At 37.9% G+C, this 17160-nt stretch overlaps 1 protein-coding gene across 6 annotated transcripts in view; it reads left to right on the top strand.

Annotated features, from left to right (window-relative positions):
* ATP2B1 (ATPase plasma membrane Ca2+ transporting 1) overlaps positions 1 to 17160 on the top strand; it is a 128195-nt gene that overhangs the window by 75087 nt on the left and 35948 nt on the right. For all 6 annotated transcript variants that reach the window (XM_072655545.1, XM_072655544.1, XM_072655548.1 and 3 more), the window contains 3 exons: positions 6713 to 6910; positions 15076 to 15330; positions 15421 to 15546. In XM_072655545.1, coding sequence (XP_072511646.1) covers positions 6713 to 6910; positions 15076 to 15330; positions 15421 to 15546 — 579 coding nt within the window. The remainder of the gene's footprint in view (positions 1 to 6712; positions 6911 to 15075; positions 15331 to 15420; positions 15547 to 17160) is intronic.

The following is a 17160-nucleotide window of genomic DNA, read 5'->3' as shown; positions in this document are numbered from 1 at the left end:
CAGTGTGCAACATGAAATTTTAAAAACCTTTTAACCACAAACTGTGGAAAGAATGGATATGGCTTTTCATTCATCTATATTCAGAAATATATTTTATAAAAGGGACTTTGGAAATCATCTAGTTATATGTATATTTTACTTCAGATCTGATTTTCAGTAGCCCAATGCCAAATCAAATGGCATTTTTGACTATATGCTTTGATTGGACCAAGGCATAGTTCTAAAATATCAGAACTTTTAAAAAATGCTGGTACGAATCCATTTGCCTAGAGTAAGATTTTGAAGTGGGACATAATTTTTTCTTTCATACTGAAGCATAATGTTTTAAAGGTCATGGTTGTAGTAATTAATTCAACAAATATTAAATGCCTGTGTGCAGTAGTTTAGTTTGGTTTGTCTTTTCCCCTTCAGTATTGAAGGTGACAAAGAACTAAACAATCCTGCTGAAAGAAAAGAGTCCTGGGAGAAATAAATACCCAAGGATGTGAGTGTATAAAATGCTATGAGATGAATGAGAAATCACTTGTAGCTTTTGTGGAAGTCGCTTTTGCTGGAACTTAAAGAATATCCAGAGTCAGACATAGGTGGCGAACAGTGGAGGTGTGTGAACAGTGGAAGCCTGACTCATGTTTGGAAAGTGGCGACTAGTCCAGTGGTGCAAAAGTGTAGGGGTGGTACATGATGATAACATTTCATGGTGGCAGGCTGGTAATAGGAATAGGCTTTGGAGAAACTTGGATAAAAGTACTTTTTACTCAGTTGTTAGAAGTATACTTTGAAATTATCCAAGGACTTTCTTGTTTAGTAGAACTCTAGAAGTCATATATTCCCAACATGTACGTACATGTAAATAAAAATTTTGTAGCATCCCTACCTAAGTCTCATTAGTGTTGTTCTCTCCCTTCCTGTGCTCTTCACTCTGATAGACACCAGCCACACTGGAACAGCCTTCATCCCCTCCAGGTGTTTCCCTGCATCAGGCCTTTCCATCTTGTCCATCCACCCCTCAGCTCCCAGAGGGCTTTTCCTAAAATTTCGTTCTGGTCTGATCATGTTAACCCTCCTAAACTCCTGTGGCTCCCTATTCCCTCTAGTATCAACTGCAAAATCGCAGGCCCTTTCTACCTTTCCCATCTTCTTATACTTCACTCTTTTCCAGGATACACTGACTTACTCTTGGGGTCTGGCATAGGATTCCATCTCCTGAATTTATGCCTGTTTACTGGTTCTTCTCCCTGTATAGAATGCTTTTCTCTCCTTCCCTTTGATTCAGAGCTTCCCTGACATCGTTTAGGACTGCTCACATCTCACCTTCTGCCTGAGACCACTGCTATCTCTTGACCTCCTCCACCCACCCTGGTGCTTTCCCTTTGATATTATTTTCCATTGACACTGTACGTATGTTATATATGCACGTTTGTGGCATTTTGTGGACTTGAGTAACTGGCATTACTATTCTTTGTATCCCTATGTGCACAGTGCCTGGCATAGCCATAAAAAGGGTTTAATAAATGCTGACTGACTGATCCTTATTGACATTTTCTGGATTTTAGTCAAAGGTCATAGTCACATTCATCACATTCACTAACTTGTTTGAGAATTCCATTCTCCTCCATTGGGAGTGGTGGGGTATGTGTCCAAAACAGCTAGCCCTCCCCAGTCATCTCTATCTATGTCTTCCTTGAACTTCCAAGGACCACTGGTGGCTTGAGTCCCATCTGCCAAGCCATTCAGGAAGACCTGATTTCAATTGCCTCACTTTAGAGCAAGCCATTTTATTTAACCTTTCCCCACCTCAGTTTCTCCATCTATAAAATGGAGATAATGTTACCTACCTCACAGGGTTATTATAGGGGTCAGGTAAGTTAAGAAAGTGTTTCACAAACCCTTAAATCTCTCTGTAAATGCTTGCTGTCAGAAATCATGGACCCTGATCATTATAGCTTTAGGATTTTTAATGAGAGAAGGCACAGGGCATAGCTTGAGAAGAATTTATGATTTGGGGAGAGCAGGTTTCAGAATTAAGAGAAAAATTTGATATTAGGTCATACTGAGTTCCCTGAAATTGTTCCTTTCACTATTTTTAACAATATTCATATTCATAATTTATTCACCTATCCCCTGCAGTTGGCCACACCCTCTTAGTTTTTCATTTTTGCCACAACAAATAGAGTTGCTTTAAATATTTTTGTGGAAATAGAGCCTTTTCCTCTTTCTCTGATCTCTTTGGGATATACACTGTCAGTCAATAAATATTTATTAAGTACCCACTGTATATATGCCAGACATCATGCTTCACACTGGGATTACAAAGAAAGGCAAGCAACAGTCCCTGCCTGCAAAGAGCTCATCATCATGGGAGAGACGATAAACTTGTACAGACGTTAATTAAACTATACGTAGAATAAGTAGGAAGTAATCAAGAGAAGGCAGGATTGGGAAAGGCTTGTTGTAGAAGCTTTAGTTGGGATATAAAGGAAGCCAGGTAAAGCAATAGTGAGTTTGAGAGAGGAGAGTGTTCCAGGCATATGGGGGGAGGAGGAAGGGCAGTTAAGAGAACATGCCTGGAGCTGAAAGATAGAGTGTCTTGTTAGTGGAATAGTCAGCAGGTCAGTGTCACTGGATTGAAGAAGGTGTATCCAGGAGTAAGGTCGAAGAAGACTGGAAAATTAGGAGGCATCTAGGTTTTGAAGAACTTTGAATGCCAAATAGAGCATATCATTTTTGATGTTGGGGGCAATTGGGTGCCACTGGACTTTATTTAATTAAAGAGATGGCAGTCAGTTTGGAGGCTGAATGGAGGAATGACTGGAGTGAGTAGAGACTTGAGGCAGGTAGACCTCCCGGCAGGCCATTGCAGTTACCAAGGTGTGAGGGGATGAAGGTCTGCATTAGAGTGGTTGGTAGTGTCAGAAGAGAGAAGGGGGCATATCCGAATGACCGTGGGGGGTGCGAATGAGAGACAGTGAGGAGTCTAGTATGACTCCTAGATTTTGAGCCTGAGGGACTGAGAGGATGGTGTTGCCCTCTTCAGTAACAGGGAAGGTTGGAAATGAGGAAGGGTTGAGGAAAAGATAATGAGTTGGACAAGTTTAAGTTTAAAGTTTCTACTGGGCATTCAGTTCAAGATGTCAGAAAGTCAATTGGAGGTGTGAGATTGGAGGTCAGCTGAGACTTTAGAGCCAAGTATCAAGATTTGAGAATCATGGGAGCTTATGAGATCACCTAGTATTCGTATCACTCAGTCAAAGGGTCTGCAAAGGTTTCTGACTCTGGGAGCGTAATTCCATGTTGCTTTCCAAAATAGATGTAAAAATTCACACCAACAGTTCATTAGTTTACCCATTTTCCTGAAGCCCTTTCAGCAATACTTATTTTCCCTTTATTTAAAAAAACACACACATTTTTGCTACTCTGTTGTAAGGTGGAACCTCACCAATTGCTTTAATTAGCATTCCTGTAATTATTAGTGATTTGCCTCTTTTTTCTCCCCTTGGTTGTTCTTTAGCTTGTTGTTTCTTCTCTTAAACAGCATGTATCCTGTGATCAATTATTCCAATTGGGGAATAGTTCTTGTTCTAATCAATTTGAATTGGTAGTGGTTTTTTTTATTCCTGCATGAGTGCATACATATCTTAGAATTGAAATCTTTATGAAAGAAGCTTACTACAGTTTTTCCCCCTAATTTTGTTTTCCTTCTAATTTTAACTGCATTGGTTTTGTGTAACCTTTTAAATTTTTTATAATTTGAATTGTCTGCTTTATCTTCTGAGATCCACTCTTTCCATTGTTTGTTATGAACTCTTCCGTTATCTATAGTGGCAAAGGTTATTTTTTTATTGCTCCTTCGTGTATTTTGTATTCCTTTATATTTAATTCATGTATGCATTTGGAATTTTTCTTATGAGACTTTTATATATATCCAATTTATGTTAAACTGCTTTCCAGTTTTCCCAGCAATTTTCAGATGATAATAAAAGTAATGATTGCCAGCATTTATATAGGGCTTTAAGATTTGCAAGGCATTTTACATATGATGTAAAATTTACATACCTCATATGATCCTCATAAAAACATTATGAGGTAAGTGCTGTTATTTTCCCCGTTTTACAGAGGAAATGGAGACTGAGAGCTTTAGTGACTTGCCCAGGTTCACACCACAAGTAAGGTCTAAAGAAGCATTATAACTTGGGTATTCTGGACTTTATATTCCATCTACTTCAGTATCTAGCTGCTGTGAATATGAAAATGATGTTTGCCCCCAATAACTGGATATCTTCGGATTTATTAAAAATTATGCTACTTTTTCTTTTTACTTTTTTATAGTGTATATCAATTCCACTGATCTATTTATTTTTTGGTCAGTGTCAAATAGTTTTGATGACTACTGCTTTGTAATGTTGTTTGAGATCTGGTACTACTAGATCTCCTTCTTTCCCACCCCTTTTTTTCATATTCCTTGATATTCTTAATTTTTTGTTCCTGTAGTTGAATTTTGTTATTTTTGCTAGCCCTCTAATGTAATCCTTTTGCAGTTAGATTGATATACCATAAGTAAGTTAATTAGTTAGAATTGTCTTTGTCATATTGGCATGCCCTATCCATGGCAATTACTATTTCTCTCACTACTTAGTTTTGTTTTATTTCTAAAAAGTGTTTTGTAGTTATACTCTGAGTTCCTTGGTGTATCTTAGTAGATAAAACATTCCCCACCCCCCCAAAAAAATTATATGTATTCTGTAGTTATTTTGAATGGAATTTCTCTTTTTTCTTCCTGTTGGGTTTCAGCACTTCATTTTATAGATATCCAATCATCTACCTACCAGTGAGCACCATTTTTGATATATTTTGCACATATTACCAGTAGTCACCTTTGTAGTCTTAGTTATATTAATACAAATATTAGTATTGCTAATTACTTGTTCACACAATATTTAACATGCTTTATTGTATTAACTCAAAGATGGTAGAATTTGGCTCTTAAAATTATTGACTTTGTTAACTTCAGACCCTAGCTTGGTCTAGCATCTAACTCTTTCTTATTAACTTCTGTGGTTCATGAATTTTTAACACTTTTCTATAGCTACTAGAATCTTTTCTTCCTCTTCTTTCCCTATGACTATGATTATTCCTTCCAATCCTTGTCAGTAGTTTCACATTTTTGAGGACCTGAAGTGCACTGAAGTTTTCTCATTCAGATAATTTTAGGAGCCCTTAAATCCTTCTTTTTAGTGCTGTTGATCTGTAACTGTTTGTTTGGTAGTAACTAACATTCTTTTTTAATCGCTTGTACAGTAAACAGTTTAATTTCCTTAGAATTTTGTTTTAATTTAATAGTTTCCCTTTTGGTTAAGTCCCTCAACTGTTGTATACCTTCCTGTGAGCTTCATTTCCCTTGCTTTTTAAAGAGTAAACTGCCAGCTCCTGCCTCTCTATATTTCTAACCTTGAGTGGTATCTGATCACTTCTTTCTTCTTTCACTTGTCTGTTATAAATTCTTGCTCACAGATCTGTTTCGCCATGTATCTTTTTCCTAGTTTACTGTATCCACAAATGCCTTTCAGTAAGGAATCAAGAAAGACATAATTCTCTACCTTTATAATTATTATTTATTAATACCATATTAATTTATACAACTTATACATTATGAGTTATTAATATTACACACAGTATACTATATTAATAATTGCTTCCAGTAATAACAAGATCAAAAACAACAATAATAATACAAAAACCAAGTGGTCCACAAAGACTCCTTTAAGTGTAACGCTCATTTTCCTTGTTAAGTCAGACTACGTGCTAAATTAGAGACAGCTGCTTGTGTGTCACTAGTTGATGAAGAACTAGCCTGCATTCTGAGCATCAGCCTTGGACTCTCCCATCTTTCCTTAGATTTTTGTCTGCCTCTTAATTGCCCCTAAGTGAATGATTGCCTGGAACTCTAGTGATCCTCCAGCCACATGTGGACTAAGCAACAGTGAGCTGAGCGGCAGTGGCTGACAGAAAGGGGGATTATTAGGTTTAATCTAGGGAATAAGTCCCACGGAGTTCCTGGGGCACTGAGGTTTAGTGATGTGCCCAGGGTCACATAGCCGGTGTCAGAGGATTTGAACATAGGTATTCTCGACTCCAGTTCTGGCACTTTAATCACTCTATACTATGTTGATTTTACTTAGATAATTTCTTTTTCTTTCTGTTTTTGGTACAGACATGAGATTCCAATGGTGTGGACAGCTCCTGGTGGGGTAACTCCTTTCATTAATACAGATCTCTAATTTATCTGTAACTTAGTTGCAACTGTCTTAGTTGCTTTAGTAACCTGAGAAGTTAACTAGCTTGTCTCCTGTAACACAGCTAGTAAGTGTCAGAGAGATTTAAACACAGGTCTTCCTGACTGACTCCAAGGGAACCATTTATCTACTAGACTCCACTACTTCTAGTACAAACAAACATAGAATAGAAAAGAAAAATACTGAAAAATTCATTCTAAACTAAAAGCTCTCATTTAGTTTTCTTAAATCATATAGTCAGAATTTTCCTTACAGGTATTGACATGGCTGTTGCTTTGGTCTGTTATTAATAAGTGATTTTAATAGAGCCTTACACATTTGAATTTGAGGAGATACAGGTGTTAGAAATGAAATTAATTTTTTAAATTAGCAAATGCCGCAACTGTTGACATACGTTTGCTTTTTTTTTTTTTTTTAAACAGGTTTAAGCGGAAATCCTGCAGATATAGAGAGGAGGGAAGCAGTGTTTGGAAAGAACTTTATACCTCCTAAAAAGCCAAAAACATTTCTTCAATTAGTATGGGAAGCATTGCAAGATGTTACCTTAATTATATTAGAAATTGCAGCCATAGTATCATTGGGCCTTTCTTTTTACCAGCCTCCAGAAGGGAATAATGCAGGTAAGTGAACTGATCCTCCAAATTATTAAAATGTAGCATTACCTTTAATAAGTAATTATTACATGGATACAAGTGCTTTACTGAAGAATATGAAGGAGAGGGACAGTGGGAAAGGGGCATGTTTCTATTCTCCAGTTGCTTTGAATCTTTTGAATATCAGTATTTTGACAAGAACTTAGATACTTTGAAAGTGTTTTGTCAAATAGTGTTTTTCCTTTTCTACTACATTTTATAAGTATTTATTTACGTATGAGTATTTGTCTTTTTTATTGGATCTTTTAGGGGAATACTAGTAGTATCTTTGTGTGGCAAAGGGGGGGCATTATTCTAATTGCTTTCCAGAATGGATAGACTAGTTCACTGTTCCACCAATAGTGTTTTAACATACCTGTTTCCTCGCAACCCCTCCAACAGTTTCTTTTTTTGTCAGCTTTGCCCATCTGATGAGTGCAACATGGAACCTCAGAGTTATTTCAATTTCCCTTTCTTTACTTATAAGTGATTTTGAACCATTTAAAAATATGGTTGTTAGCTTGGAAAACTTTCTGTTTATGTCCTTTGTTTATCTTTTAGTGATTCTTATTTCCTTCAAGAAATAAATTATTAGCTGTTTAAGAAATTGCTTATATTTTAATCATTTCAAAAAATAATTTTGTTAAAGACATTACAGTATTGATTATTTCATGCATTATTTTATTCCTTCCCTGATTGAATGCCTGTTGCGTTCCCCACAGTATGTTTTCCAAACAATTCTCTTCTCTCCTCAAACCATCTGAAACAACTCCCTTCTCATTGTTTCATAATTTACCAAATAAATTGAGGTTTGCTGTTACACACTCGCTCTTTTCTCCTATCCTCCACCTAAGATAGCCTCAGGAACCTACCTGTTGTCTGTTCTTTTGCTCCAGTCTCTGAGGAAAAGATGCCTTTCCTTTCCACCAAGACCAACCCTGACACTTGTGCTCTGAGTGTAACTATTCATCTGCTCTGGCAAATTGTCCCCTTAGTGTGGTCTGTCTCTTCCTAATATTGTCTTCGTCTGCTGACTTCTTCCTTATGGCCCACAAGCATGGCCAGAGCTCCTCCACACTTAAAAATAAATTTTCACTTTACTGTGTCATCTCTTCAAGCTATTGTTGGAAAAACATATTGTTTGATAATATAACGTTCCCACCTTTCATTCAAAAAAATCTTAGAAAAGCTTCCTCTTCCTCACCTCATGCTGCCCAACCCAGCAGCAAACTGTTCTCTCCAAGATTACCAATAATCTCTTTCATTGCTAAATGCAATGGTCTCTTCTCAGTTCTCTTTCTGAACTTCTCATTGGCACTGTTGACCACTCCCTCCTCTTGGACACTCCTTCTCCAGTGAGTTTTCAAAATAATGCTCTCGCCACCTGTCTTAACTGTTCCTCTCTTGTCAGTTTCTTTTGTTGCTTCTGTCTTCTTATTTGGGGATATAACCCAGGACTTCTCCCTGGATTGTATTAAATTTCAATGAAATTCAGTTATCATCTTAGGTGTAAATCCACATTTCTAGTTCTCATCTCCTTCATTCCTGTCCCACATCACCATCTACTTTCTAAATATCACTACCTAGATATCCCTTAGACATTTCAAATTCAGTATGTCTAAAATAAGACTTTATTTTCTTCCCAGTGAATCCCACTCTGTTGAGGATACTGCAGTCCATTTGGTCACCCAGACTCACAAGTTTGGAATCATCCTTAACTTCACTTTTGCCTTACTCCTAGTTCATGTGCAGTTACCGAGTGCTGTTGATTCTGTGTCTGTAATACTTCTCACATCTCTGCCCTTTCTCTCTGTTGAAACAGCCACCACCCTAATTACTTTGAATCATTGTAGCAGCCTACTTACCAAGCCCCTAGTTTTTTCCTAACCAATGTATCTTCAACACCTCTATTTAAAGACTAGCCTGACCAAGTCATTCCCTTACTCAGGAATCTTAAATAACTGACAGTGTCTCTACCTGTTTCAGTCCCTTCACAATCCAGGTTGAAACTGCATTTTCACACTGATTTCACATTACCCCTTTCCTTTGCTGTACATTCCAGACAAACTGTGTGACTGTGTACCCCATATACCTCACTCCATCTTCTGCTTGTGCCTCTGTCCGTGTGCCTGGAATGTATTCCCTTCTCCCCGCCACCTGCCTTTCTTCATTCAGTACTACCTTCTATTACCTTTTCTGATTTTCTTCAGAGTTGTTTGTTTCCTTCCTCCATTCCTGAAATTACTTTGTATTTATTCCATCCATTTATGCCATTTTTCATAGTTAAATATCCCTCCTGGAGAGCAGGGACAAATTCTTTTTTCATCTTTTATCTCAGCACAGTGCCTGGGACGTAGTAGGTATTTAATAAATGATTGCTGAAGAATTTCTGGGAAAAGTTGGCAAAGTGAATTTCACCCTCTCAACTCTTTCTTCTGTCAACTGTGCTACTACTCCTCATACTTTAGCCTTCATTTAGATGTTTCTTACTCAGTGTACAAAAGCAGAAGAAACTTATCTGGAAAGGTACAAGTGATTTAAAGTGAATACTTCCAATAGATTAAAATGTAAGAAGATACCTAGCTTTATTATGTATAATAAAAAACAAAAAGACTTTATCCAAGGTTCTGTTCATCATTTCAGTGAAGTTTTACCCTATCTCTTCATTTCTTTCTGTATACTACTGCTTAAGCTGAGGCAGTGTCTTTACTAGAAAATTACAAAGAAATTAGGCAGGAATGAGTCTTTTGAACCAGATACGCTCTACTTCTCCCATTTTCCTTTTAAGCATTGCATTCTCAAGTTATACTAGTGCCAATTAACTGACTTATAGCCTTCCTTGCCATATTCTTAAGATCTTGGAAGCATGCTAGAACCTAGTCAAGAGAGTACTCAGAAATAATGGAATCCTAGGGTTAGGGTATGCAAGGATCTTAGGAGTCATCTCATTGAGACCTAACTTGAAGTTGGGCTGATAAATGGGAAACTTGAAACAAAGTTTGGATATTTAACGTCAAAATATATTACCTTCCCCAGGAAGATTATATTCTATTTGAGGATTACTTTGTTGTGATGTTGTTCCTTTACATTAATCTTCAATCTTAACTCTGTATAGGACCCACACAAATGGTCCTCTTTCTGATCTCTGTGGTCAAGCTGAACCAATCTGATCCACCCTCATGACAAACCTACAGGTATTTGAAAACTATGGTTATGATACCTCTGTGTCTTCTCAGCTCTGGGCTAAACATCTCTGATGCCTGTAGCCAGTCCTCATGGCATAGGTTTAAGTGCTTTTACCATCTTGATTATCCTCTTCTGGATGTGTTCCAGATTGTTAATGTCCCTTCTAAAATATGATATCCCAAACCTGACACTTTGAGATAAGATCTCAACTGGGCAGATTACAGTGAAGACTTCCCCTTTCCTCATTATGATGCTTTGATTAATGCAGCCCAAATCACTTAACTGTCATTAATATATTTGATTGACATACCATCTGTCTCCAAGTCTTGGATAAAAATATTCATCCTATTCTTTAAATCAGGCAGCCAGTTAGTTCCGCATCCAGCTAATTGAATCTCTGCCTTGTCTACAGGGATATCACAAAGAGTCATTGTCATATGCCTTGCTTAAGTCTAGCAATTATGTATCTGTAGCATGTGGTCTCCTAGTAACCTTGCCAAAAAAGCAAGTTAGGTTGGCCTAGGGTAATTTTATGGACAAACCCACACATGCTAATGATGACTATGTTCCTTTTCCTGAATGCTCGCAAATCATCCTTTTAATAACTTCTTCCTGGGATTTTGACTAGAATGTCAGTCTCACTGTGATCTGCTCACATGCACCTTTTGAAAAACCACATGGAATTCTTAAGACCTGGCACCCTTTTCCTGTTTTCCATGACTTGGCAAAAGATTGTTATCACTGCTTCAACAGTTCCATGCACAAGCTCTGTTTCAAGTATCCTGGTGTGTAATTGTTAGGAACAGGTGATTAGAACTCACGGAAGAGGGCTAGGAGTTACCCTTCTACATTTCTTCACTTAGCTTGATTTTCATTTGTCTCTTCACCTCTCTTCTGTTCTGTCCTTCCAAGTTTTAGGATAATTCTCTTTGATAGAGAAGACAGAAGCCAAATAAGAATTCAGTAGCTCTCCTTGTTTATGATTCATTATCCAAACCTTCATTGTAACAAAACTTAAAAAAAAAACCCACATTATTGTCCATAACATTTCTCACAAGTCTTGATTCATACCAAGCATTAGTCTTCTTGATGGAAGGCTTACAGGATTTCTTTCATTCTTGGTACTGTACCCTATTCCCTTCTGAAAATTCCTTTTTGAAATCTCTACTCTCCAAATTTTCCCCATGCAGTCACATTGGTTTCATTAGCCACTTCCTCTGTTTCAGGCCCTATTCTTCCAATTCTCAGTCACTTTCATTATCAAAATCTTTCTTGTGAATCTCTTGTCTGTCTCATGAGCTGGATTAAATACAACAAATAGGAAGCAAGAGCTCTAGGCAGTCCTAATAAATATAAAGTATAGACAGGATTTGGTCACTGACTTCTGGAGGGATGACACAGTCACGGATAACCTTATGTTAATGTATTGGCAAAATACAAAGCATAATTCTTACCCATTGGGGGATTTTTTTATAAAGACTTCATTTAGAAGGTAGAGTGGATTTTAATGGACTTTTAAAGGGATTTATCAGGTAATGACCAAAATAGAGGGAAGACATTCTAGGCAGTGACATTTAATTCCCTTTTAGAGGCATAGACAATGGGGTCATAACCTGTTTGTTGAAAATCTGCTTTCTTCAAGTAGATATGAAACTACCCCATCATTGTCTTCCAAATCTACTGTGCTGTAGCAACACAGTCACTTGACCAATTCAGTTCTTTCTTGGTCTGAATTAGGTTCTTTGCTTTTTTCTTTTTCAAGAATTACGTTGGCAGGTCAATTCAGGAATGCTTTTAGCAGAGACTTCTAATGCTGAAATTCCCCATTAATATAACATCCTGTTTCTGTGACAGCTTTGTGATCTGTATCAGGGGGTCATCGTTTTTTCTCTGGCTAGACATTCCAATAAAGTCTCATCACATCCCATTTCATCCTCTCGCCCTCCAGTATCCTTCCTCAGGAAGTCTAAAACTGCACTGTTTAAGAGGCAGCAGGATACAGAATTCAGATTTGACCCCAACCCTTCAATGACCATGGCTTTTAACTTCAGAGCTTCCATTTCTTCATCTTTAGAATGGAGATAATACCTTGCCTACCTCATGAGTTTGTTGAATGAGATTATCTAAAGTGTTTTCTAATCTTAAGTGCTATTTTGTAATTGCTATCCTGAGGTCTTCCTTTCTTCTTTGTGTTGAAAACTAAATTGAAAATCTACATGTGTGATGGAGTAGTTTGAAGTAAGTAAGCATCAGCAGAACTCCTTCAGGCTCATACTTGCTGCTGGAGTAAAACCATCACATCTCAGAATGTAAATGAATTTCAGATGAAACAATGTGATACCTGGTCCGGGGCTTTTAACATACTTGCTGACAGATCAGAGGGGGCCATGCAGAGATTGAGACCAGTTCCTTAGTTTTTAATTAATTTCTTTAATGTTTTTAGAAAAAAATTTAAAACGTTATAATCAAAGGTTAATTCTTTAAAATGCACACACTTCTGTGGTACATGTAAAATAATCTATCGACTTTCCTCATTATTTAAAGGCTCTTCCGTTTTTGTTAATACAGTAGGGAGCCACTGGATTTTATTGATCCTGAAAACCTCTCTCTTGCAAGGCCTCTCAGCATTGTGGAGGACTGGCTGAAGTGGTGAGAATCAAGACAGGGAGACCAGTTCAGATAAAGTTTTGCAGTAATCTAGGTGAGAGGTGATAAGGGCATGAACATCATCATAGGGCATGGGGGCAGAAATGGTCACATTTGAAAACTGATTGACTATGCAGAGCAAAGGAGAGTTTAGAGTCAAAGATATTGCTTATGTTACAAACCTGGGCAACTGAATGAATAGTGGACCTTTTCACAGAAATGGAGAAATTTGAAAGGAGTAGATAATGAGTTCTGTTTTGGACATACTGTGCTTAAGATGTCTATGGGACATCCCTTTTGAAATATCCAGTTGGTACTTGGTAGTACTGGATTGAATCTGAGGGAGACACTGATATGGATATATTAATCTGAAAGTAATCTGCAGAGGTGAGATAATTAAGTACATGGGAGCTGATAGGGTCACAGTGAGAGATGGGATAGAGAGAAGAATACATAAATCAGAGCCTTGGGAAACACCTACAATTAGAGACCAACAAAGGAGACTGAGAAAGAGCTGTCTGAGAGGTAGGAGAACCAGCAGAATCCAGCAGGAAAGACAGGAGATAAGTAATGTCAGATGTAGCAGAGGTTCAGAAGGTTGAAGACTAGGAAAAAACCATCAGATTTAGCAGTTAAGAAATGGGTTGTAATATGAGCTCATTTTCCATTGAATAATAGGTTAGAAAGGTAAATAAAGGATCAGTGAGTGAGAGAATGGAGGCAAGAAGTAGGCATTTTCTTGGAGTTTGGCTGAGAAAGGGAGGAGAGAAATGTGGGGGGAAGTTTGAGGAAGAGGTAGTATTTAGTGAAGATTGGGGGGTTTTGTTTTGATTTATTTAGGACAGAGAAGATTTAGGCATGTTTGAAGGCCATAGGAAAGGAGTCTGTAGATAAGCAGAGGTTGAAAGTTAGACGGAAGAATTGAAGTTGTAATTTGCTGGAGAATGGGAAGGTATGAGATCAAGGGTACAGGTAGAGGAGTTGACCTTGGCAAGGAGGAGGGCCATTTCATTCTCAAAAACTAAGGAAAAGGAACAGAGTGGGTGATAATGTGAAGGAGTTTTTAGATGAAACCAAGGGGGAAAAGGGAGCTCAAGTTGAATGGACTCAGTTTTCTCTGTAGAATAAGAGGTCCCGAGAGAGGGGCAAGACATTTGAGAAGAAAGGTTTGGAATAGCTCCTGTGGAGTGTTGTTCAGTTGTTTCTGCCATGTCTGACTCTTCATGACCCCATTTTTAATTTTCTTGGCAAAGATACTGGAGTGGTTTGCTATTTCCTTCTCCAGCTCACTTTACAGGTGAGGAAACCAAGGCAAACAAAGTTAAATGACTTGCCCAGGGTCACACAAGTAGTAAGTGTCTGAGGCTGGATTTAAACTGAGAAAGATGAGTTTTTCTGACTCTAAACCTGGCACTCTGCACTGCACCACCTAGTTGCCCATAAGAGAATAAATTAGATGGGAATAAAAGGATTGCCTTGCTGCAGGGAGAGCTCAACTGAAGTTGGATCACTTAAAGAAGTTATGCTATTTGCAAATTACTTGACATGCATTCTAATTTGATTTTCATAAGAATACTGTGTGTTTGGTAGTAAAGTGTTGTTAGCTTCATTTTAAAATAGAGGAACTTAAGGCCAGACACTTCACTAATTTGCCCAAGGCTACACAGCCAAGTCAGTGGGAGAGTTGGGGTTTAGGTCCAGATCATCTAATCCAGTGTTCAGTAAAAATCGCTCCATTTACCAAGATGAAATTCACAGCAATTTGATATAAAATAGATTTATAGTAATTTTTATCATGATACTATACAAATAATAGAAAGTAATAAATTTCCAGAGAATAATTTCTTTACAAGAGTTTTGATTAGAATATTAAACTACCAAATAAATACTCTCCCCTTAGGTTATTTCCCAGAGTAAGGATTGTCTTTTGCGCTTCTTTCTATTTAGCACAATGCCTGGCACATAATAGGAACTTTAAAATAATAATAATAATAGTAGCTAAATTATATAGCAGTCAGGCACTGCGCTACATACTTTACAACTATTATTTCATTTGATTCTTATAACAGCCTGGGGAGGTAGGTGTTGTTGTTCCCATTTTACAGTTGAGAAAACTGGCAGACAGAGGATAAATGACTTGCCTTGTGTCACACAGCTAGGAAATGAGACAGGATTTGAGCTCGGGTCTTCCTGACTCCAGGCCCAGTGCTCTGTGCACTGTGACTTCCCCTAGCTGTCTGACTTTATTAACTGACTAACAACTAACCATGGTAACAGCACCAGTTAATTTTGCCTTTCTCTATTCTTTTCCTTCGATATAGTTTGTGGAGAAGTTTCTGTTGGGGAGGAAGAAGGTGAAGGTGAAACTGGCTGGATTGAAGGAGCTGCCATCCTTTTATCTGTCGTGTGTGTCGTATTAGTGACGGCTTTCAACGACTGGAGTAAAGAGAAACAGTTTCGAGGTCTGCAGAGTCGAATTGAACAAGAACAGAAGTTCACTGTCATCCGAGGTGGACAGGTCATTCAGATTCCAGTAGCTGACATTACTGTTGGAGATATTGCTCAAGTGAAATATGGTTAGCATCCTAGGAGAAAGAAAGCTTCAGCCCTGAACTTGGGGTAAAAATCTCACTACAGAACGCCCTTTTTTTTGCTTGATATTATAGGCGACCTTCTTCCAGCCGATGGTATACTTATTCAAGGAAATGATCTCAAAATTGATGAAAGCTCACTGACTGGAGAATCTGATCATGTTAAGAAGACGTTGGATAAAGATCCCTTGCTATTATCAGGTCTGCATTCTTTATAAAGGCTTTATAAATTAGAAATGTAAGATGATAATGTTAAACTGTCATGATTTAAAAGGCAGTCTAGCATAGTGAGTATAGGGTTGACCACAGAGTTAGGAAAACATGAGTTCAAGTCACAATCACTACTCTGAAGGAGTTGAGATAGCATCTTATCCAGGGAAACCACATGTGCATAATAATAGGGTAGTTAAAAAGGGAATTCATAGCAGTTGGGGTGTAGGGGGGTCAGCTTCCTGTTGAAATTGGTGCTTGCTTGAACTGTTTTAAAGGAAGTGTGACAGATTCTATATGCCTAGGAAACAGCCAATGCAAAGGCACCAAGGTGAAAAAGATGGTGGGTTGTGTTTGAGGAACATAGAGAAGGTAGGGTGGGGTGAGGATTTAAAGAGGGATGTCCTACACTGATCATAGGTTCAGTCCAAAAATAAGTATCCAAAAAAATTTTAACCTATTTAAAATCTCTTTGTGCTTTTCTCCACATTTTTAGACATGTTGTATTTAAGTGTCTAAAATTGAATCTATCCAATTAAGCAAATTCAACACTTACATTAAGCATATTCTGGGATTATGGAGACAAAGACTGAGCAGTCTCTGCCTTAAGGCAGCTTAACATTAAATAGAACAGTTAAAACTTATAAAAAAAATAAATGTGATGCAAAGGACAGATACAAAGTACTTTGGAAAATTGAATGAAAGTGAGGTCTTTCGTGGGATAAGGGAAGGTTTGTATGAACGGGGTGGCATTTGAGTTGGGTGGGAAAAAAGATAATTCAGTATTCATATTTATGAAATGTTATATATCAGACACCCTACTAAGTATTAGACTGGGTACAAAGACAACAATAAAAGTTCTTCCCCTCAAGGAGCTTCTATCAGTGTCCCCTGCAGAAGGATTTTCAGCCTCAGACAGAGAAGTGGAGCTGATCTGTTCCAACTCTGGGGAGTGGCCTTTGTATATAGACTGAGGCTGTCTATAGGGTGAATTGATGAGCTGACTGGAGCCAGGTTGGGCCTGTACTAAATACCCAGCTGAGTGCTTGGTGTTCTCAGCAGCAGTGCAGAGGCAGAGCAGGCTTTTGAACAGGGAAATAAACATTGTGGCATTCAGAAGATTGATTGTTGTGTGGTGTATAGAATCGTAATTTGAGAGAGATGCTGAAGGTTTGTGAATTCAGGAAGATTTTATACGAGTATAAGTATAAGGAAGCTCTGAATTAGATCTTTGGCATCTCAGTAGAATGTAGACTTCTTGAGAGAACAGATTGTTTCTTTCTTTCCTTTTTCTTTTTCCTTTTTAAATTTGTAAGAGCAGCCTCAGACAAAGCCTGGTACTTAATGAGTGCTTGTTGCTTGGCTGAGTGTGGGTTGGAGAGGACTGAGGCCAGATTGCAAATGTCTGAGGAGTAGGGAGAGGGTGAAAAATTGGCAGCTTCTCTGTAAATTTGAGCAGTGAATGAGGGAAACTGATCCAGGATGATAACGGGGGGAGGAAGGGAGAAAGATCAAGAGGATCTGGTGGGTTTTTTTTTTTCTTTTTTGCTTTGGGGAAGCACATTTAGAGATTCAAGACAAGCGAAAGCAGCCAGCAGAGGGTAG

Source organism: Notamacropus eugenii, chromosome 3 (assembly GCF_028372415.1).
Source record: "Notamacropus eugenii isolate mMacEug1 chromosome 3, mMacEug1.pri_v2, whole genome shotgun sequence".
NCBI lineage: Eukaryota > Metazoa > Chordata > Mammalia > Diprotodontia > Macropodidae > Notamacropus > Notamacropus eugenii.
The sequence above is the reverse complement of the archived record's forward strand: the minus strand, read 5'-3'. Positions and strand labels throughout refer to the sequence as shown.